This window comes from Phaseolus vulgaris, chromosome 5, assembly GCF_000499845.2.
Source record: "Phaseolus vulgaris cultivar G19833 chromosome 5, P. vulgaris v2.0, whole genome shotgun sequence".
Lineage (NCBI taxonomy): Eukaryota > Viridiplantae > Streptophyta > Magnoliopsida > Fabales > Fabaceae > Phaseolus > Phaseolus vulgaris.
Window position 1 is genome coordinate 36434826 of NC_023755.2, and position 24734 is coordinate 36459559.

At 30.9% G+C, this 24734-nt stretch overlaps 3 protein-coding genes across 3 annotated transcripts; 2 read left to right on the top strand and 1 right to left on the bottom strand.

Moving 5' to 3' along the window:
• Window positions 1-7470: 7470 nt before the first annotated feature.
• Window positions 7471-9233, bottom strand: LOC137835655 (probable ribosome biogenesis protein RLP24). The gene is made up of 5 exons (XM_068644255.1): window positions 9095-9233; window positions 8409-8511; window positions 8168-8281; window positions 7949-8085; window positions 7471-7856 (listed from the first exon to the last, which is right to left on the bottom strand). The coding sequence occupies exons 2-5, from the start codon at window positions 8487-8489 to the stop codon at window positions 7682-7684; spliced, it is 507 nt and encodes a 168-aa protein (XP_068500356.1). The 5' UTR covers window positions 8490-8511; window positions 9095-9233; the 3' UTR covers window positions 7471-7681.
• A 1298-nt stretch (window positions 9234-10531) lies between these two features.
• LOC137834525 (uncharacterized) lies at window positions 10532-12553 on the top strand. The gene is made up of 2 exons (XM_068642552.1): window positions 10532-11024; window positions 11826-12553. The coding sequence occupies exons 1-2, from the start codon at window positions 10756-10758 to the stop codon at window positions 12412-12414; spliced, it is 858 nt and encodes a 285-aa protein (XP_068498653.1). The 5' UTR covers window positions 10532-10755; the 3' UTR covers window positions 12415-12553.
• A 4647-nt stretch (window positions 12554-17200) lies between these two features.
• Window positions 17201-23698, top strand: LOC137835653 (nucleobase-ascorbate transporter 12-like). Its single transcript, XM_068644254.1, has 10 exons — window positions 17201-18086; window positions 18238-18335; window positions 18666-18836; window positions 18995-19095; window positions 20203-20338; window positions 20430-20480; window positions 20576-20863; window positions 21572-21806; window positions 22253-22539; window positions 23069-23698. The coding sequence occupies exons 1-10, from the start codon at window positions 17600-17602 to the stop codon at window positions 23288-23290; spliced, it is 2076 nt and encodes a 691-aa protein (XP_068500355.1). The 5' UTR covers window positions 17201-17599; the 3' UTR covers window positions 23291-23698.
• The last annotated feature ends 1036 nt before the right edge of the window (window positions 23699-24734 follow it).

Sequence of the window (24734 nt, forward strand, 5' to 3'; positions counted from 1 at the left end):
AATTTATGAATTATTTAACAATAATAGAAACTAATTTAGAAACCAAAATTGTCTTTAGTCTCTAAAATGATCTCTAATTTAGTCATTATAGTAATTAATTATTTTTTGTCTTTGGTTTTTATTTCATGATTTTCTTACAGTGATATAGTTACTTTGCAATAATAGAGTTTTAGTTTATAATTTAGAAAAAAAAATCTTTTTTTTTTATAAGGAAAGAAAAAAAAATCTTAACAAAAGGTAAACATAAAATGGTGAATTTTTGCATGTAGTTTAATTTTGTGAATTAGGAAGAAGGCATGCAGGCTTCACTTCGATAGTTAATTTTGCTTTTCAAGCTTTTCTATAATATATAATATAAATTGTTACAAATTAAGTGAATTGTTTCTTGACAAAATTAAGGAGTGTCAAATGTTAGTAAAGGGATAATTAATTTATCATATAACAGTTTATTTTATTTAAAATAATAATAATAATATGATTGTTTATTATCATTTTTTTTCTTAATAAGATGATCATATTAAAATATGAATTCCCTACAAGAAAATCATGAAATAAAAACTAATTTTAGAGACAAAAAATAATTAGTTGCTATAGTGACTAAATTAGAGACCATTTTAGGGACTAAATAAATTTTTGGTTTCTAAATTAGTTTCTATTATTGTTAAATGGTTTCTAAATTGGTATCTAATTAATTGGTAGTTAAAACTTTGGTAGCTAATTAGATACAAATTTAGAAACTATTTCATAGTAATAGAAATTAATTTTATTTTTTTTTAGTTTCTAAAATGGTCTCTACTTTATTTACTATTACAACTAATTATTTTGGTTTTTAAAAATGATTTTCTTGTAGTGATAGAAAATGTCACATTGAATAATAATAAAAATAGAAGAAAATAATATTTATAAATAGTACTCTCACTATATTTTAAATTTAATTATTTATGTTAAATCTTTTGTATTATCTTACAAAGAACCCAATAGATCATTCTAACACATAAATATAAAATAATATAATAGATAATCTAATACATAAATATATTAATTCTTTAATTAGTTAATTAGGAAAATCTTATAAAATGTGTTCAAAACATTAGTTGGATCCCACTATTTTTTTTCTTTTATTCATGTTAATTTAACATTAATTGAGTGAAGATTCCAAAGGGTGATATACAACTAAACGTGAAGGTGACAATTCAAAAGGGATAAAGAATCAAACTGAAAAGCAAATTATTGTGTCTTGGCCTTATGTAAATACCAAAAAATTCTCTTCACAAAGATGTCCACCAAGGCATCTTTTACCACACAAAAAAATTGCATGATTCCATTAAACTTCTCTTCGTATTTATATATCAAATTATAGGTAACATATAACAAGATATTTTTCAATATGTATTTTATAAGGTGACACACAATAAAAACCTATTAATTATTAATTATCACTAAAAAAATTATGAAATAAAAATCAATTTTATATATAAAAAATAATTAGTTGTTATAGTGATTAAATTAAAGATATTTTAAAAACTAAAAAAAAAATGGTTTTTAAATTAGTTTTTATTATTGTTAAATAGTTTCTAACTGGTATTTTTTTTTCTAAATTTAATTTCTATTTAATGATTTTCTTGTAGTGTATAGTGAATTTTATAAACCTACATTTTTAATGAAGATAAAAGTTTACACATATCTCTCTCATCTCTTAATACATATCTCTCTCATCTCTTAATTTTCTTACTTGTATACTTTTTTTTATATAAATTATTAATTGATGCTACATGCAATTGTTTTGTTTAGTATTACAAGAAAATCATTAAATGAAAATTAATTTAAAAAATATATATATTTAATTACTATAATAACTAACTAAATTAGATAATATTCTAGAGATTAAAAAATATTTATTGGTACCTAAAGAAATTTATATTATTAATAAAATTTATAAGCTAGTTTCTAAATTAGTATCTAATTACCTACCAAGGTTTTAGCTACCAACTTTAGAATCTAAATTAATTAATAGTTAAAATCTTGGTAGTTAATTAGATATCAATTTAAAAGTTAATTTATAAATTTATTAATAATAAAAATTATTTTATATACCAATAATTTTGTTAGTTTATAAAATAGTATATAATTTAATTAATATAGTAACTAATTATTTTTTATCTTTAAGATTAATTTTTATTTAATAATTTTATTTTAGGGTAGGTAATACATATTTAAGTTCTTATATTTAAAATGAAAGAATAAAGGAAATATAACTATAGTTTCATACAAAGATTGGTTTAAATATTTAAAATAAAAGAAATAATGAAAGATAACTATAGTATCATACAAATATTGATCAAAAAATTGTAGACATATGATAATCAATAAACACCTAATATTTTTTTCTTCTTGTAAAGACATTTGTTTTAATCTAAAATACGTTTAAATATTAAATATGAACAGTTTTTTTTAATGAGAAATTCAACTTATGTGAAGGTATATACTTTTATTTCTGAATGAAAAATGGATAAAGTTGTATTATGAGGAATTGATTGTTTTGGTGATAGATGTTAAAGTGTAGATTGAAAAAAAAAGGAAAAGAGAATGTTGAACTTGTTGGAAAAGCAACATTAAAAACTGCATCTGCATGTTAACAAGTTGCAATTGATGAGAATGATAAAGAAAGAGCAAAGACAATATCACAGCCATTTCATTCCCTTCAATGAATACAAGGTGCAAAACGAATGACAGAGTGGCCCTTTGGTTTCTGACATCAGATTTATTATCTTAACATACAAAAGTTTTTCAACAAAAACAAAAAAGTTAGAAAAGTTTTTTTCAGTCTCCCTTCAAGGTTGTTTTATTTAAGAATTAAAAACCTAAAATATCCATCTTCTTGCAACCATATCGATTCAAGAACATGCACAAAGTAAAATAACCTCTTTTTCTACTTCGTTTGTCTTAAACTCTGGATAATCTCATGTTTTGGTATGTTCTAAAAAAATATTTTACATTAGATTAATATTTTGGATATGGTAATTTGTATTTCATGTTGTTCTAATCTCATATTCTTTGATATAGTATCACTAATTAATTTTTTGAAGTGTTGTTCGTTTTGAAGATTAAAACTTTCTTACAATTATGTTATTATAAAATGGTTAAAAAGATTAAAAGAAAAATATGTATTTAAATTATTTTAACGTCGACTCTTAGACATGGTAAAACTATTACACGTATTTGTAGAGTTAATCATTGTATCTAAAGTATTGTCTATTTTAAAATAAAGAATTTCTCTACAATTATATTTTTAAAAGATCATTGAAAAATATTAAGAGATGAATACGTATTTAAATTATTCTTTAACATTGATTTTTAAGCGTTATGAAACTATTACATTACATGTATCATAATACTTGTACTGGTACAATCGGACGATCACCTTGACTCGGTCAGTGTTACAAACCATCCAATCACTCACTCATGATAACGAAGGCCGCGAGGTACCACGTGACCGACCGATCCATGGTGACGAGTCATGGATTGACCAAGTCAACAATGTTAATCCATAATTAAAGGTTATTTAGTGCAACCTAAACACGAACCACTTCCTAATCCGACCCACCAACGAAAACACCTTAAGATAATATAAATAGCACAGATTCCAAGAATTAGGTACGTCATTATCTATAGTGCTCTGACAATCGAGAGTCGAGTCCTTTACTGACTTGATCGTCGAAGTGCCTTCTACAGGTACCATCCCAGCCCGTGCTCCCGAACGACCGCGAGATGAGACGTGGAGAGAAAGAAAAGAGGTAAGAGAGGAGGATAGAAGACTGAAACAACCAACCGACAGGTGCATTGAGCAATAATTCTCGGAGTCTTAATACCCGAAAAAAACCATACTTATATTATATATAATTTATTATATATAAGAAACTCGAAATCTCCTTTTATAATCAATTTTTTGTATTAAGATGGAAATTAAGTTGGCAGTTGGGTCTCATAAAAGAAGAGAAGTGGAGGTATTTCCATGTGAGTCTGGACTCATGTGCCAGTACCCATAATTGCGCGCAAAATTAAGAACAATAATCATTCATAAACCTAAAAATCGTGTTACAAAAATGATGAAAATAAAAGAAACACACTTGTAGCTTTTAAATATGGTTTTGTCCCAATATATAGAACAATCTGTCTTATAAAAATCATTAGGGCAAAAAGCTGTTTCGTTGACTGTACTATAATGCTCTGAATAAGATGCAATTTTGGGTTGTGTGTTAACACCATGGTTGTTGAAGTACTAAACAAAACTTTGATTATTAATGTTCCATCACGTGGACTTTATGGTGAACAAATTTATGAGAACACTTCATATTCAATGCCAATGGCTGTCACTGAGGGCCGCAGTGGAGGTTTCAGCAGCAGCTTCAAGGACCAAATAAAACACTTCACTGCAAAAGATCTTCAATTTCAAAACAATATTAAATAAATCTAAGTTTTTTGCATGATATACAAATTTTCATAAGAGATGCAACTTTTCCACTTTTGGCAACAATTCAAACTCTTTTCTTCAAAACGATGAACATGACTAGCTTGAGAAATACGTTTGTCAGAAGCATATTACTAAACATGGCTTCGGAACTAACTATGATCTATGATGCTGGAACAAAAATTGAAAAATAAATAAATAAGAGAAAGAATTAACCAATAAAAGTGAATTAATTAACCAAACATTTTTTTTTCTTCTCTTGGTGACATGACATCTATTGCTTTTGTTTATTAGACAATTTGTATCATCAAGTGTTTTAAGCTACTTGCACTTTGGTGATCATGACCGAGTTAAGTAAATAACTATGTTTTTCAGTTGCCAATTTTTGCTGCAATATTAAGATATTGGAATTCATTTAGAGGTTGCTTCCATTAATATTTTATGTAATTGACAAAAAAAAAAACTATTCTGGCATTGTACAAATCGTATTTATCATGTAAAATGTTAAAGTCAAATTGTAATTGTTAGATACTTCTCATATACGATTTATCTAATTTTGGAATAAAAAAATTAATTTTTTTTTTAATATTATAATATGGAATTGGTTTTTGTGCTTGATTTAAACTTTAAATCATAATGATTAGAATGAGTTGACTCCAGAAATTAAACAATAATTAAAATATTATTATTTTTGTTTTCAAAGATTGTTAGTTTTTTCAAAATGTTAGAGATCCCACATCGACTAGAGATTATGACATTTCATTATATATAAGTGGATGCAAATCTTATTTCATGAGCTGGTTTTATGTGGTTGAATTAGGCTTAAAACCCACTTTTTAACATGGTATGAGAACCATTTCGAATCTATCCTAGCGAGTGTTTGTTGGCCTTATCAGGCTCTTATCGGACCACCCATAAGACATTTTATTATATATAAGTGGATGCAAACCTCACCTCATATAATACAGAAAAAAAAAACATATTTAATCCAAAAAAATTATCCATTTCAAAAAATAACAAATAGAATTGATGATAAAAAAAACCTCATATAAATGAAAGAAAGTGAAGATTGGAAGAAATATGATTAGACAAAGGGACCTAAATTCTGGACCAAATTTTCATTATTTTTTTTCCCTTGAAGTTATAACTTCATAGCCAAGATCTGTAAATTATGGTGGGTCCTGAGTGGTTCATTAATATATTGCATGTGCAAGAGCAAGATTAGTCTTGCAAGCTAAATCTCTTCCAAAGAGGAGTAAAAAATGCAAAGGCACAATCAAAATAATAAATGCCTTGTTTTGGAAGCCAATTTAGAAACAACTGTATGTGTTGTGGAGTACTTTGTTAGGATTTTGTTGTTTCTTTCAAGTTTGGTGAAGAGTCCTTTTTCTCCTTAACGAGAACCTACATTTAATTTAATTCATGAAAATGACACTTAGAAATTCCAATGGATCCTTCAACCCCCTAAATTTTCCTTAATTAATAGAAATTGTTTGTACTGCGTCATAATGTCGACAAGCAACACTTAAAAATCAACATCAAACAGCAAGTTTTGTATGATTAGACAGATTAAATGGAAACTTGCACCATTGAATTCAAGTGTGTTCTCTTAACAGAGCACCCAACAGAGTATTAAATTATAAAACAATGTGCAAGAGCAGATCAACCCAACAAAAGAAAAATTAAAACATGAGAACAATGATTGTAACAGCAGAGTAGTGCATAGTTCAATTTAGTAAAACTCTAATAAAATTAAAGAACCACCATGGATTTGTCTTTCATTTCCTATGCAATTTTAGCTATAAACCCAAAAGTCAACATGTGCAGCTACAAAAAAATATAATGCAGTTCTTATTTAGATTGTGTGTTTGGTTGTGTTGTGTAATCGTATTTATTTACATGACAGATATCCTGAAATAACTTGAAAATTGGTTATTTTGTTCAGCATAATGGGGTCCCTGTTAGTGAATGAAAGAAATATTTAAGGATATAAACTCAACTAAAATAAAGGACTAGGATTAGGTATTACTTCATCTTTATTCAAATTTCAGAAAAAAAATGAGGGTATGTTTAGTACACCAATTTTCAATTCTCTTAATCTCATTTAGTTTCATCTTAATCTTTTGTATAGTAAAGAACTGAGAATGAATGATGTCTAATATGATTTTTAAAAACTTTGAGAATGGATACAATGCTTCAACATCTCAAATATGCATTGAAGAATGTAAAACATTATTATATTAATAAAAAAAACATTTATTATATTATTTAGTATATGTGAAGAAACCTTAATTAGTGTAAGAGTAATTAATTTTGCTTGTAATTAGAAATGAGGAGATGCAGAAGGAAAAACTCTTTAATCACAAGGAATCATGTCAACACAAAACGCAGAGAAGAGGGAGGGGAGTGCTACGCTGGGCTAGGGTTAAACCTCCCAGGGTTATTTTTGCCTTTCTTGTTTCTAATGGGTGCAGGAAGAAGAATGATGGGGTGGAGATAGAAATACCCTTCTGTATTATTTAGCAGACGGGTTAAAAAGTCTATTGTTACATTAATCTTTAAATTTAAGAAAGTATTAAAGATATTTTTAATATAATGATCACAATAAAAAAAATCGAAATAAATAAATTAGGAAACAATTATAACACTTTGAAAATAAAATGACAGTACATTATGAAGTTTAAAAACTTGTATAAAATAGATGAAAAGCTTAGTTTTACAAATCCATGCGATAACAGAAATAATGCCACGAATCAATGCAAGAAATGTTTATACTTTTTTAGAATAAAAAAACTACAATATTTCTAACCGTATTTACCAAGTATCAAAATTCTCCTGACTGAAAAATAGAGGATCCTAGTAAACACAATATATCATCACTTTACAGTCTTATCCATAAAATTTTCTAACTTTTTCATTTTTCAGTTAATATAGATTGTTCCACAAATAACTAGTTTTATATCAACAATAAAAGAAAGATTAAAATGGGAGAGAAAAAATGCTTGATTTTCCAACTTCAGATGATTTTTCAAAAATATTATCTAACAAAACCGTTGTTCAAGACACAACAAACACATCATAACTTCTTTACCCAAAAATCTTGTATCAAAATCACATTAATGATCACAATGGAACTGGTAATCAGGGCCTTGTGGGGAACTAATCTAGCAACAGATATTAAAACAGTAAAAACTAAATGCAACATTGATAGAACTACTCTTCCATGGCACGATTCTCCTCTGATTGCTGTTGAGAAACCTTGACCTTGATCTTTGGTAAAGTGAGAGATGGGTCCTGTTGAAGCACTGAAGGAGCTTTGACCAAACTGATGCTCTGCTCCAACTCTTTCACTGCCTCCTTCAGCAGCTTTTCCTTTTTGCCCTTCATCCTATTTGAGTTTTTATACAATATCAGCAAAAGGCCAAAAAAAAATACTTCGTAAAGTTTTCCAATATAAATAAATAAGGAATCAAAGAGAACCTATTCTTATGGTGTCTTTCCTCCCTGGTGACTCTGATCTTCTCAATCTTTGGAATAGCCTTCAGGACATTGTCCGCAAGATTCCTGTCATATCTTTCAGGCCTGTTTCGCTTCCTCTCAAACTCAAAGGTCGAGTCCTAAAACAAAAAATAATAGCTGTTAAGTTTTCCCAGAACATGGCAATTAAATTAAGAGCGTACCTAGTATCCAAATAATTACCTGTGTCATATCCTTCCCATGCACTCGACGATATGCCTTGGTCCATTTTACCTTACGGGGATTTCTCTTCATTTTGAAGTTTTTGTGGCATTTAGACCTACAAAACCGAAAAATCTGCAAAACAATAACAGTTAATTTCATCTGATCTAACAAGAACAATCAGTAACAAGAGGATGAATAGATGAAGTGTAGAATCCTCAAAAACAGTTAGAACTTAGCGAAAGAGTGGACTTCATTTTACCTTCGCATCATTGCGAACAAACTGGATTCCATGTCCAGGGTATACGGTTGAAGAGCAAAACCAGCATTTTTCCAATCTCATCGTGCCTCAGAAAAGAGCAGCACTTCACAAGAAAAAATAAACGATCAGAACAGAAAACAATAAGATATATATAAAATAGCACAATCCACTCAGATGACATGTTGAGATATATATTGTTAGCCCCAACTAATATCATCAAAGTATCACTGGCAGGAAGTTCATCAGTTAAATACCCCAAGGAGCCAATAAAATATAAAAAAATGCAACAGAATCGACTCTTAAATCACTACATGTGCAGTAGAAACTATTAATCGGTAAACCAACATCATCCAATAAAACCAATCCCGTGAACTGCCAAAAACACTATTGTTTAGAACAACCCGTAAAAAAACACAGAAAATTGAGGGCAGCAGTAGCAAAGTATTGTTCTTTATGTTACCCAATAACACAGAAAAAGTGTCTACGTTACTACAGAATACGCATAACCTAATTATCCTAATCATCATCGTCGTAATCTCAATTATAACATTCGAAAATGTTAAAACATACAGTGATTATACCATCAAAGGAAATCTACACAACATCGTTCTGAATATTTACCCTAACAAAGATATCGACGCGATTGGAATTGAAATATAAAGTTGAAGCTATGGCTTTGCACTTACATGATTGCTGCTATGGTTGAACTCCGATTCTGACCACGCCTCGCGGTGGCTGTGGTGGTGGGTTCAGAAGGGAAGAACTAAAAAAGCCCTAATTCTAAAACCCTTTCAACGTGTTTTCATTATTTCTAATGGACTGTTGCGGGTTAACCCGTTAGAGTATGTAACCCGAATCAATTTGACAAATCTGACTTCATGACCCAACAGAAAACCCGTTTCTATTAAAGGCCTTTTTAACCCAATACACATAACAAGGCCCAAGACCCAAAATATATATGCTCCATTGTTAGTTTTTCAGTAATTTGAGGTCGATTATGTTAACTTTCATATATTAAAATTATATATTTTCTCTGATAATTATTTTACATTTAAATATTTATAGGCACTATTAATATAAAAATATACTGGTTTTAAATTTAACATTTTATGATATTTAAGTTAAAAAATAATAATTTATTATCTATTGCGCACAGGAGACTACGTCTAGTTTTTCTTATTTAAAAAAAAAAAGTATTATATTTTGCTTATAATATTTTCAGAAAAAAACTCAATTTGTAATTATTTTCTAACTATTTGTCTGATTGAGAGGAAACGGAAAAGAGAAAGAACAAAAGTAATTAACAAAGAATGTGTGTGCAATTTAATTTAATTTTTGTAAAGATGTTAATGAGTAACCTTAAGACATTGGTTGAGAAATAAAGGAAAAAATTAATATTTTTTTCAGGTATCTCAACATAATTTATAATAAAGAATTTCTAATTGGGAAGAGTTGTTTTCAAATTCATTTTTAAGAGTGTGTTGGTTTTCCTTTACCAATATTTTTGATACCTAAGATCACCAAAGTATTAATTTTCTGTACAATAAAATATAACATACTATTTCAGTGTATAGATAAGCATATTTTTTCAGAGATAATAAAGATTATTATTAGTAGGGAACAAAATACATGAATTGAAATGAATTATTATAAAATTAAATTTTACAAGTAGTTTGAGAGGACTGAAATTGTATAATTATATTGTGATTTGAGTAATTTAAATTGGTTGAATTATATGAATTTTTAAAACTTTTATCAATAAATATTTTGAAGTATATTTTATAATCTTATTAGTTATATTACAATCTAGTTTAGTCCAAATAACTTTTTTTAGAATAATTATTTTTCTAAAAATTAAATTAATATAACAATCGAGTGCAACTTTATGAAATAGTTTTGATTTTTTTATGTAATTCAACTAAGTTTGATTTCCAAATATTTTTGCAATCCTAAAATTTAGATAAGATTCAGTATCATAGTCCAAATAAGAGTATTGTCTTAAATATATTATTTAATCAACTCTTAATTTAAATATGCAACCTTTTACTAGCTCAATGTTATCTTATTAACCATGTGAATATTCTTATATATATTGTGAGTATTTAAGGTATACCAAACATGATTCTAATCTAACTTTTATGCATGACTCATTAGGAAACCACTTCCTACTTAAATGTGAAAGTTTTATCCTTTGGATGTACTTATCATAGACCCAAAAGCCATCATTCACTGAAGTACCAATCTACACAAGACACTATCTAGTTTCAGGTCATTGGCTGAATATTATGTTATATTTTGTGTTAGTTTGTGTGTGCATAGCAGGTGTTTGAAGAAATTCCTCCTAACCATGGGGAAGAAAGGAGGGGCAAAAAATTTGGAGTCTGTGTCTCATGCTCCAGTATCATTGAGGGAAGAAGCCACTGGAAAAATACAAACCAAGGCAACCACTAACACCAAGTCCAAATTGAGATTTGATCACTTAAAGAACCTAGCAGTATGGTCCACCACCAATGACCCTCTCATACCCTCTTTGGGTGCCTTCTATGGACACCAATTGGCCACCTTTGGAGAGGCCAACGGGCTACCACCTGATTCTTCTCTAATAACTTGCCAAAGGTCTGGTTTGCTCAGTCACCATTTCAATTTTGCTTACCATTTTTTTTTCTCTTTGTCCTTCTATGCTTTCATTTAGTTTCGGTTCAGAAGTTTTTCCTTTAGAAGAATGTTACACAAGTGCTTATTCAAAGTCACTGGTTTCCAATCTTTCAAAAAGATTATTTCTCCTTCTACTTTTGTCAGATGTAATCCAACACAATTCACGGTTAGGTTGTCAATATTACTCTTCCCTTTAATAAGCAATATAATCGCTTTAACACTAGTGAGGAACAGTAATCTTGCTGCCACACTTTGAATAGTAATGCTGAACAACGTGATCAATTTATTATTTATTATCTGATCAAAATTAGCAAAGTAGCCACTGTTATATTTTATGTCACCAATTATAATTGGTGGATAGTAACTCTGTTCCGTATATAATATGTTTCAACGTTCCTATTAACTATCCAATCTGTGAAAACTATGCAATGGTTTGCAGAAGTGTTTTCTTGTGCTTCTTCTCTAGGCTGTTTTGTTCTTCAGAAGTTTCAATAGCTTATAAAGTGTTCTGCTGCTTACTTACCTTATCTGTATGGTTTATTGTTGAAGAATTTAATCATCTTTCGTCAATAATAACAATAATAATTTAATTTGATAAAATTAAAAAACATCAACAGCTAAAAATGTTGAAGTTTTGAATATCTAATCAGATTCATGTTCTGAGATGTCTTTAAATTTAAACAGTTTATGCTCGGAAATTTCATAAGATTTGTGTGTGAACATATGTTTATCAACCCAGATCATTGTTTGACTGCTTTGCAGATGCGAAACTGTTCTTCAACCTGGGTTTAATTCGAGTGTGCGAATTAAGAAGAATAAGTCGAAGGTCAGGCATAGGCACAAGAAGTCTGGTAACATCTCTCAAAACAACGTAGTGTACAAGTGTCATTTTTGTTTGCATCACAATCTGAAGAGAGGGACTCCCAAGGGACACATAAAAGGAATCTATCCATCAAAAGATAAATCATGGTTAGAGACAACTCCATCAAAATACATCACAAGTGAGTCCTCTGAATTAGAGAAAGACATAGTAAGTAATGATGAAATCAATGAGATAAATGTGTTTCCTTCACGAGTTCTAGCCAAGGATGTCACTCTTGTGGACAGTCTTGCTACCCCTTCAAGTACAAATACAATATCTTTGATTGAAGGAAGGAAGAGAAAGCAGGATAGTTCCTTGTCCAAGAATGCTATTAAAACTACCAACATGTCTTCAAAAGAAGTAGCAAAATCTGCAGGTACATCCAGCAAAAGACGAAGAAAATCTTGGACTAGTTTAAAGGAAATTTCTCAAAGCAATGAGCATAACAGTCAAATTGCTAACTTAACAATCCCATTCATCTTAAAGTAGGGTGATTTTCTGTGTATGGTTGATTGAACTATATTTTCGCTATGCCTACAGACTTTATGCTTTCACTGTTGTTGCAATTTCAAGTAATTTTGTTTCTACTGTGTTTTGAGTTTGCTATGCCTGCAGACTTTATGCTTTCTCTGTTGTTGCACTTTCAAGTAATTTTGTTTCTGCTGTGTTTTGAGGTTTTGTTAAAGGACTTTTGTTCTGATGTGTGCATATCAAAATGTGTATATATGTGTGTGAGCAGAACTGGTTTAACTATCTCATTATTAAGTTAAAGGGGATTGATTAAACACAAATAAGTTTGGAGTATCTGTTAAGCTTTTAACATAAATCATGGAGTTGACTTAGGTACATGAAGAATGTTATTGGTAGAATTGCTCTAATTGGCTTAATGAGGATAAAATTCTGATTTCTAAGGATCAATTTGTTTCCACCTAATTTCTTTTATATATGACTAAGGGTTTTAACTCATTTTTAAGATAAAGTTATATTTAGTTGTGATTAATTTAAATTTTCAAAGGAATGTGTTTTATTGATTTTGTTAATGATTAATAATGAAAGTCAAATACAATTTCTTTTTATTTTTTTAAGTTCAAATTTTCAATTATTGTGAATAGTTGTTTCATTGCCTATATTTAAGTAAAAAAAGTTCTTAAAAAATTTACATCTACTGATAAATATAGGGATGGCAAAGCGGGCCAGCCCGCCCCGCATTGGCCCGTCCCGCGCTTGGCCCGCAAAAATGCGGGACGGGTTGGCCCGCCCCGCAAAGTTATTGCGGGCTAGAATTCCCAACCCGCCCCGCATAAGAGCTGGCCCGCAGGTTTGCGGGCTTTTTTTTTAAAAAATTAAATATTTATTTTTTTACATTTTGTTATTAAAAAATTGTCAAATTAAACCTATATATTTGTTATTATCAAACTTAATTTTTTTTCCTTTCTTTTCAAATATAGTCAAACATCAAAACATTAAGATAAATATCAAATATCACTATTCTTCCACTTCCGAAACATTAAAAATACCTAATTCCAAAACATTAAACATAAACATTAATTCAAAAACATTAAACATAAACATTATTGACATTCTTCCATTTCAATAACATTGCATGCCACCTTAGTAGAACCTTCGTCCATTTTTTCATAATTATAATCTTCCCGTCATCTGCATATATTAAAACAATGACAATTAATTAATTAATTTTTCATAAAAATAATACAATAAAAATAAGATAATTTTTGGCTCAATTGATGGTTTGGTCATGGATAACTTCTAAAATACCCTTTGCTTACTTCTCCTCCTCTAACTAGTGTCTTGCTCCTTTATCGTGTTTGAAATTGATTTAATTGGCATGACCCAGTAGGTTGCCCTGCTGCTACTAAGTGTCAATATTTTTTTCTTGCGGGTTTGCGGGCCAGCCCGCCCCGCCCCGCAACTGACCCGCGCGGGTTGCGGGCTAATGCGGGGCGGGCTAATGCGGGTTAGCGGATTGAAAAGGCCGGCCCGCCCCGCTTTGCCATCCCTAGATAAATAGACCATGTAACAATAAAAAGGACGAAGTAGCAAAAATTATACTCACGTGTCCAATTTCATTGAATAGTGATTTATATTTCATATTCTTTTTAATGAAATAGATGAATTTCACAATTTCAATAAAAAGATACAACGAAACAATATAGTTATATGTTTTTTTTTATAAGTATGATGTAATTTGTATTGGTTATTATAAATCTGAAAAGAAATATTATTACGTCTTTGATTAAATAGTATCTCGTGGCAAAACTTTATAATTTTAAAAAATAAAAGTAAAAATCATATCATAAATACATTATTTATATCTAAAATATGATTATCCCTCGTGTCACGTCCTACAACTTTAATTGAAATTAATTTATATAGAAGTGTAATAAAAGTTGCACAATTTTGATTATATTTGTGATTTATATTTATAAAAATGGATTATATTGTCACAACTTCAATATCAATTTAATATAACCAAAATTGTATTATTAAACTTTAATTATATTAAATGAAAACTTTAATTATATTAAATTTATGTATGACTTCAGTTTTATTAGTTTATACTTAAATTGTATTAGTTATCTACGACTTAAAAAAAATACTCCCAAACACCATTGGACGCAAAGCTATAAACACAAAAGGTGGCAAAACTATTTGTGTGACAATAGAACAGTAGCTTTGTAAAATCTGCAAAAATAAGAAAAACTAAAGAAAATTCAAGTACTATTTATCAAAGCTATATAAAAAAAAAATTCTTATATAACACCATTATCACTTTTATTTTTTCATCTAATACTTTTTAAAAAAAAAATTATCTAGCAATCTTTTTATTTTTAATTTTCACTTTAAATTCTCAAACGGTTTATTTGTTCTTTTCTAGTGTTAATGAACCTTTTTGTTGTCTAATAATTACACGTGCAATATTGAACTTCGCACACGTGTCAACTTTATGTTCAAAACGTAATTTGCAATGAATGTTTTCAAAATTTACACATTTAATTTTTATCAACAATAAAAAAAATTAAAACAAATATAAGAATATATGGAGTGAACCCTAAGCCATTTCTGCAGTGCTTATAATAAGATTATCAATAAATAACTATAAGTGTTGAGTATTATAAGATTACCAAGATCTTCATCTAAGATTTTAAATACAAGATGTTTTACGGAAGGAACATTCAATATCTATAACATGGAATAAACGTTATTAGAGAAAAACTCTCAATATATATAAAAAAAATGATTTTACATTCTTACAATAATAATAAAAAAATTAAAATTTACATTAAAAACATTAAATGTTATATTTTGTGTTGCACTTAAAATCTCACTTTGAAAAAAATACCATTAGAGCAAAAACTAAATAAAATCTTATATTTTATGTTGCACAATGAACCTTACCAAAAAGGTGGTATAAGATCTCAAAATAAATCTTTACATTAAAAACATTTTAAGATCCTTTCATAAATATTGTAAATAAAATAAAAATGTGTCAATATAGTCTCACATTACTCGCAAGTTGAGGTTATAATTATATATCTTTCCTCCTCCAATCTGCTGAGGCGTTTTTAAAGACAAAATTGTGACGAAACACCAACCTCCGATACAAACAAGACCTCGACTGAAATGATTGATCCTAGCTATCTATCTCTCTGACTAAAATGTGTATCAAGCCCCTCAACTAAGGGAATCCACTCCTCTTATATTTCGATTAAAAAATTTGTTACGGTATACTTAATATAATCTCACAAACCGAGGTCAATGACAGTTTATATACTCTTTCAATATTATATTTGTAACTAAGGTATACTCTTAATAGAGCTGGTTTCTCCTTGGAAGGAGACAAATTCCTAGTTGTGATGACTGATATGCTTTGGAACAAACATTTTTTAGAGATGATGATGAAGTTAGATCCCCAATGATCTCACAAACAAACCTCACACCTTTTCAATGAATGTGCCATGGCTTACGCAATTTGGGAATCTCTTTTCCTCTACCTTCTTACGTTACTTACCATCATCATGCCCACAAAAATTGGTAACTTACAAAACAATTTGTTCATTTCCCCATGTTCTGAAATTTCATGTGGATCGGTTACTATCATTGGGTAATTCCAATTCCAATGAAGATATGAATTTAATCACATTCTTCCTCACTAACTCATCACTGAATTCAATTTTTCATCCCTGAATTTGCTGTTAAATGCATATAGCTGGCATTTTGTTTGAACCTTCAAGTCATCCCTTCAACCAACTTGCCCAGGACCCACACGAAAATTAAGCCAAAAAAATGTCACATTACATTAATTACACACTTGTAATAGAGAGATGATTTCAAACCTTTTTCTTCACGTTTATGTGTTGAAAGCTCTAAAACAAACTTTTTGTCTTGTATTGGCTTTATCCAACACAAAACCAGGTCTCACTTTGGAATAATTTTGTGAAGTTTCTGAACCCATAAAGCAGTCCAAGCTAACTTTTCATCATGGCATATTCTCTCAATGGAGAATTTAAAGATGGTATAAACAAATTAAATCAAATTCATGCCTTTTTTTGGCTTCACAAGCATTTGTAATTATAGAACAAGTTACATTTAAAAAAAAATCATTGTGCAAACTGTTACTTACGGAAAAAATATGAAAAAAAAAGTGCTTAACAAAGTTAAATTTATATAATTTTAGCTAAATTAGTTCGCAATTCAATTGTTGAACATATGTTAAAATGGAAATATTTATGCATAGACGAAAGAAGGAATACTAAATTTTAAACCTTAAAACTTAAATTTTAAATTCTAAAATCTAAAAAATCTAAATGATGTAATTTTACTTATTAATTATTAAAATGATAAAAATTTTAAAAAACTATTAATGTGTAAGTCAAGATGACACGAGTTCAATATAATTAACTTGTAACTGGATAGATTGTAATAAAAATATTGAAAAAAAAAATCTACCATAAATAAATAAATTTTAATGTAATTTTAATTATTAATTATTAAAATAAATAAAATTTTAAAAAATTATTAAAATGGATAACTCGTCTAATCAAATTCCAACCGAAATTCTAACACGATTAACCATTTTTCATGTTTTAAAATTTTACCCTTTTTATAATTATCTTGTAAAATTGGACCAAATATTACAAAATCTCATAAACACAATGTTACTTATCTAAAACATTGATTAAAGAATAATAAATAGAATGTTTAAACTAAAAGTAGCATTTATATTCATAAATATCTACCAAGAAAAAAATCCAAAGGAATTTTCCATTGTGTTAGAAAGAAAATCTTGGTGTTTTGTTTTGTTGGCATTGAATTTGAAAGCGCAATCCAAACGCCAGTAAGCAGCACCGGTTATTTCGGGAGAGAAGAAGAGAAGGAGGGAAAGAAGGAAGACAAAATCAGAAACAAAACAAAACTGCGAAAGTAAATAATAAAAAATGATTCTAACAACGCGCTTTTAGTTCAGTCTTAGCTTCTTCTCTTCCCACTTCACTCACTGCACGTTTTTCTTCTCACTTTCTCTCTCTTTCGTGCCGGAGTTTCCTCTCTCTCATCCTCCGGAGAACACTACAAAAACCCTAAACCTTCGCTTCGCCACTCTACTCTTCAGATCTACACTTCAACTTCCGACTCAAGCCATTATGTGCTGCTAGCGATGGCCGATTCCGATCCCAAACCGCCACACCGTGCGGGGCCGTGGCCGCCGGCAACCTTGCCGGACGCTAAGGCAATGCCGCCTTCTACCTGGGCCAAGAAAACGGGCTTCAAGCCCAAGTTCTCAGGCGAGGCCAATGCCAGCGACTCGGGTCAGATAAGCCTCCAGCCCAAGCCCAAGGAGCCCGACACTAACGTGGATCTCGAAGCAGGTCGGGCCCGGGCAACAACGACGGCCAACGGCGTGGCTCACCGCGACAAGGTCCCGCCGCTTCCTCCTCCCAAGGATCAGGTCGAGAAGAAGCGCAGAGACTCCGAAGGAGTCCCCAAGAGTTCCGTTTCCAGCACCAATGGCCAGGCGCCGCCGCCGCCGCCACCTCCTCCGCCGGGGCGGCGCGCGCCAAGTCATGAGGACATTGTGGACGACGATGGTTTTGTGTCGAGGCATTCGCATATGAAGTATGAGCTCAGAGATTCACCTGGTTTAGGTGAGTATAGGAATAAGAAAAAGAAAAAGAAAATATTATACATGCTTGTGCTGTTAGTTGTATTGTACTTACTTTTATTTTGAAAATTTTGATACTATAAAGTTTAATTTTTGCGCTAATGGTTTTTTTTTTTCATGTATGCTTTGTTTAGTTCCCATTGGTGTGTACGGCATTCAGCATTACGTTTCGATATTGGGTTCGTTGATTCTCGTTCCGCTTGTTATGGTTCCGGCAATGGGAGGCTCTCGCGTGAGTGATTTCAAGTTTTTAACTAAGTTTCTGTTTGGGTAAATCATCATAAACTTAAGAAAACAAAAATGTAAAATGAATTAAGTTTCTTCCACGAGTTTAGATTAACTTATGTGTCTTTGCTTGTGGAGAAGTTTGATGCTAGAACTTCTGTAAAAGCTAAGCTTACGATTTTATTTTAATTATGGGAGAACTCAATTTGCTTTCTTGCTTTCTTCTTCTATAAGTTTATCCAAGCAAAAGTAATTAACTGAATTACCTTTTTATATGTATGTTTTGGTGAATTTATTTCTTACGGGGTAGTATTTTCTGATGCGTTTGTTGGTGTAGGAGGATACTTCTGCTGTGGTGTCGACTGTGCTCTTTGTGTCAGGAATGACTACACTGTTGCATTCAAATTTTGGGTCGAGGTTGCCCTTGATACAGGGGTCTTCTTTTGTATATCTGGCTCCAGCCTTAGCGATCATCAACTCCTCCGAGTTTCAAGGATTAAATGAAAATGTATTATTTTTTCTTCACTTTTCTATGTGTTTCGGATTATGTTTCTGTTGTTGGTTGTTTGTAAGATGTCATGAGCTTTTGTTTGTGTATATTGTGAGCCTTTTGGTTGAGTTACTGAAACTAAGACCGCTGAGGGATTATTTTGTGTCAATTTTCAGAAATTCAAACATATAATGAAGGAGCTGCAGGGGGCTATAATCATTGGATCGGCTTTTCAAGCATTCCTTGGATATACAGGACTTATGTCGCTGTTAGTAAGGTATGATTGTGGAATTTTTTTTGCCCGAATATTTGTCTTGTTTTTTAGTACGTAATTTATTGTTTTATCTCACGGCATTTATTCTTGTAAATTGAGGCTATTTAAAATGTAGTTCCAACTGCTGAAGTTTGAGAAATACTGGTAGAATAACCGTGAGAGACAATGAAGGAAAGAATAATGAGAATAGAAACAATAAGGAAATTTAGTTTCTCATAAATGTTTGTGCTTTAAAGTTTAAATATTGTATATGTTGGTGTTCTTTGCATGACCATTTAAGAGGACTGTATGTTTCTCTTTCACTATTTATTGAAGTTGATCCATAATAATTAATACCCACAATAATTGGTTGGTTTAATACATGTATAGCTTTACTTTTGCATCTAGAACTTTAATTCTATCGAATTGAGAATATTCTTACATGAAAATGTGCTGTTTTAAATTATTTAACATAGTGTGTTAAAGTATAATTTTTCCACGCCATTTCTCATGCTTCCATCCTTGCTGTTATGTGTATAATTCCTCTTGATTTATTTTTAGAGAGCGCATAGCAAGTTCTAAGGCTTCCAATCTTTCTATTATGTGTTGTGGCCAACAATTTCTTGTTCTTTTCTTTGATGGTGTAGTTATTCATTAATTAATTCATCAATGGGTTTTATTGAAATTTTTTGCAAAATAATTGCATGTAAATAACCCTCTATTTATGGGAGGTTTTGAGTCCACTCCACATGCACTCTTAAAAGTTTCTTCCTAACAGAGTTATCAATCCTCCATTCCCCTCAGTCAATTCAGCCTGCATTTGAAGGAATCTCATTGCCAATAGGTTTTTGTAATGAATTCAGCTGTATTTGCCTCCTATTTTTTGTAAGTTTCAGCTCTTGCATTAGTCTGCTGTAATGAGTGTGTCTAATGGTAGCATGCCAGAGGAAGAGATGAGAGATCATATTTTTTAACTTTACTGGGTATTTTCTCTTGTGGATTGCAGTTTGATGATATTAACATGTCAGTAGTACCACAGACTTATGCCATTTACCTTTCCTCGTGATTAAATGATTATAGTGTTAGAGTTGTCTGAAATGAAAGTACTAAGGGTCATATCTGAATTTTCAGGTTAATCAATCCCGTGGTTGTATCCCCAACTATTGCTGCAGTTGGACTTTCATTTTACAGTTATGGTTTTCCGCTAGTTGGTACGTGTCTGGAGATTGGTGCAGTGCAGATATTAGTGGTTATTGTTTTTTCTCTTGTAAGTGTGTAATTCACGTTCCTACTGTTTATTGATGGATCACTGCAATGTGCTAACATTCTTAATGTATCCCTTTTCTTGTTTTCTGCAGTATCTTCGTAAAATATCTGTTTTTGGACACCGCATATTTCTCATATATGCAGTAAGTTTAACGTACAATATCCTTCTGAGTTAGTAGTGAACATAATCGATTTCTTTTTAAGTTTGTTTTTTTTTTTTGCTTCACCTAACTGCCAGGTTCCTTTGGGTCTCGCAATTACATGGGCAGTTGCTTTCTTGCTGACTGAAGCTGGAGTATACAACTACAATGGGTGTGACATAAATATACCCGCCTCAAATATGATTTCTGAGCACTGCAGAAAGCATGTCTCAAAAATGAAGCAATGTCGAGTTGATACTTCTTATGCGTTGGAAGCATCCCCATGGTTTAGATTTCCTTATCCGTTACAATGGGGTACTCCTGTCTTCCATTGGAAAATGGCTCTTGTGATGTGCGTGGTTTCCTTGATCTCATCTGTGGATTCGGTTAGCTTCTGTTTATTATTTTTCCTTTTGTGTCCTGGACTACATTTATTATTTTATTTATCTAGACTCTGAATATGTTGATACTCTTGTCTTCTTAATGTGCTAGCAAATATTATATGTGGAAAGCTGTTCTGGTTTTTGCTTGATGCAAGCTCTAAAAGAAATAGAAATGTGTGCCTAACAGAGCTATGTGTTTAATATATGACTGCTTGACTATGCTGAAGTAAGAAACCTGAATATGATATTCACTTCATTAGTATTGTCGTTTGATTTTGATTATAACCCTTGACATCGAAAGGTACTTAAGAGACTAGAGGTTGTCTTATAGTTTATATGATCTCTGAAGTTAAAATCAATGGTTGCCATCTTGTTTTGCTGATTTCACCTACTGACATTTGTAATTTTTTCCCTAACAAATGTTTACATTAAGTAGATACCATCTCTAAGGGTAATGCAGTATGGGTTATACCTTAGTTTAGGAAATCAAAGCATTGATGTCACTGATTGCGTAATCACTAAACTAAAATTTCAACACTGCAAATGCCATTATGGGATTTTATTTATTTTGAAGATGTTGTCAGGATAAGTATGTAAAAATAGCATTTATCTGAGAGATTAACAATGTAATATATCAAAAGTGGATTCATGATTCTTTTTTTTCTATATGCAGGATTATATAATCACCTCCTGTTGTTTTAAATTTTGTAGGTTGGTTCATATCATGCATCTTCATTATTGGTAGCATCTCGACCTCCAACTCCTGGAGTTCTTAGTCGAGGAATTGGCTTGGAAGGTCTTTCTAGTGTCTTGGCTGGTCTGTGGGGAACTGGTACAGGGGCTACTACCTTAACTGAAAATGTTCATACCATTGCTGTCACTAAAATGGGAAGCCGCAGAGCTATTCAATTGGGGGCATGCTTCCTGATTGTGTTGTCTCTTGTGGGTAAGTGTATAGTCACTTGTGTCTTTCTTTTCTTGCATCTTAATTTATCAGTCTACTTGTGATGAATAGCCACTGATAGAAGTAGATTTACTACGTGAATTTTTAGATGAAATGTCATTTGTAATATATCTTGGTTTTTCCTTATTAGAAGTTTAGAACAGTTAGCAAAATGTATGAGATGCTTGTAACATCATCTCTAGCACGGAGCCTTTCTGAAGAATAATAGGTAGTAGAGCAAATAGTTTTCATCAATTTCGTTTGTGGCGTGCTAGTGAATCCTTGGTTTTAATTATTGTCAGAGTGGTTTATTTATAAGGTTTTAGGAGGATATTTGGGTAGGGAATGTTAATTATATAGAAGCTTTCTTCTATCTATTGCAATTTGTACACAACTATAGAAATTTTCATTGCAAATATAACATGTCTAATTTTACTTGCATTGAACAGGTAAGGTGGGAGGGTTTATTGCTTCAATTCCTGAAGTCATGGTTGCTGGTCTCCTATGCTTTATGTGGGCAATGCTTACAGCATTGGGCTTGTCAAATCTACGCTATAGTGAGGCTGGAAGCTCTCGCAACATCATCATAATTGGGTTATCATTGTTTTTCTCTCTTTCCATACCTGCCTACTTTCAACAATACGGCATCTCCCCAAATTCCAACTCGTCAGTGCCCAGTTACTTTCAACCCTACATTGTGGCTTCTCATGGGCCTTTCCGCACCCAATATGGAGGGGTATGCCCTCGTGTCATATCCTTTTACTATTGTGAATAATATACTTGTTTTTCGTTCCGTTATTTTCTGTGGTCAAAATTTGTTGGTATAAAGACATAACTGAAATTGAAGCAAATTCGTCTGTCCGGGTGAATGAATAGAAACCACTTTCATATTCAATGGTGACATATAAGTAGTTTGCCCGCACAAGTAATTTTTAAGATCTGTTTGTCTCACTAGCCAGTTTGATAACATTTCTGCTCGTGTGCAGCATCTTTTTTAACTGAATCCTCATGGTTGCCAACTTGTAAATGTAGCAGTGATTGTCATTAACTACTATAATACTATATGGCATAAATTCATGCAGTGAACTAACTCATAATAAATACACTAGTATTGGAAAGTCATCATAATGTGGTTTCCATCTCGTTTCTTTTTAAACTTTAGCGCTTGAATGCTGGTTAAAAATTACCGTACTACCTCTTTTAAGGCAAATTTAATTGCTGTTCTTTTACATGTCAGCTTTTTCTAACACTATTTTCTTTTGCAGTTAAACTATTTCCTGAACACAACCTTTTCTCTACACATGGTAGTTGCTTTTCTTGTTGCTGTCATCTTGGATAATACCGTGCCTGGCAGTAAGCAAGAACGTGGAGTATACGTCTGGTCGGAAACTGAAGTTGCTAGAAGGGAGCCTGCTGTTGCCAATGACTACGAGTTACCCTTGAGAGTTGGTCGGATTTTCAGATGGGTGAAGTGGGTTGGCTTGTAAATGATAAGTGCTTTCTTGGTTGAACATTTTCAGTTCATTGGATGTTATCAACCAACCAAGAAACTGCTCCAAGTCTGCATTCACATCTTCTTAGGTTCAATCATGGGTAGTAGTATAGTTGGTCATGTTACAGAGTTACATTGTGTAAATTGAAGTTCCGGAGGGGTTCTATTTGTGTTATAATTTTATCAGGGTCTATTTATTTCAAAATTTGTTAGAGTAGCATGTATCTAGTTTTGATTCATTCAAAATCTCCACATGGAGTTTCTTCTTCCTTGCTTTAAGGCGGCTTTTGACAAATCATCCTGGTTATGTATATATTATATATCAACACATTATCCCTTCTCAATCGGGACTTCAAACTTTTTGCTTAATATATTTGTTCCCATCCACCTATTACCTTTGTCACGTACCTGTTGTATACTAGTTGCCATTTTGGATTCTTCTTTTTGTTTTGACATAAAAGAACACTCCAACAAAATTAAAACACTATTCTATCAGTGTGTTGTGGTCGTAGCAATCCTAGTCATCCAATTTGTATCATACAAAGTAAATTAATGTGTAGGGTTGCCCAAATGAAGAGTTGAGTTAATGTGCACATTATAAAGGAAGAAATCGAAATAACTCACATTAAAGAGGTCACCAACAAATAAATGACAACTGAGACTGTAATTTCAAAGATGTACCCACATAGTTGGAAGATGGAAATTTAGTGTTGAGGAGATTACAACAAAATGGAACATTTGGATTAAAGGACGTGCACCATAGAGCATAATTATTTCTTTTTACTAGCTTGCCATTATCTTTCAATTTTGGGCTTAGTAATTTTTTTAATCAATAAGTTTTATTTTTAGAACATGTTACTACATTAATTATTATTAATTTAAATAATATATTTGTGCTTTCTTTTTATTATAAAATCTTATTTGCAACCACTTCCTTCATAAAGTTTGAGATAGGAGAACTATGTATTGTCTTGGATTAAGGAATTGTGTACTCTCCTAACTTAGGTTTGTTAAGCTTAATATAAATTTATTAAAATTGAATTAGGATTAGTCCCACCAAAGTAGTTAACAAAAAACATATAAATAATGATTAAGAGAATCAAAGAATCTTAGACTATTTCATTAAGTCAACCTAAAATTGTAAGATTTCTTTTTTAATATAATATTAAAAAATAACTATAAGTTTAATTCAATTTTAGTCAACCTAAAATTGTAAGATTTCTTTTTTAATATAATATTAAAAAATAACTATAAGTTTAATTCAATTTTATAAAAAATTTACATAAATACTTGAAATGTTTTTATCTCTAATCGATTAGAATATCCAACTCACTCAATAGTCTCTTAAATTTATTATTATTATTTTTTTTATGTCAACTCATCATTTGGTTGCATTTTATTAGATTCTTTCCCTATCTTAGAGAACAATTAAGGCAAAA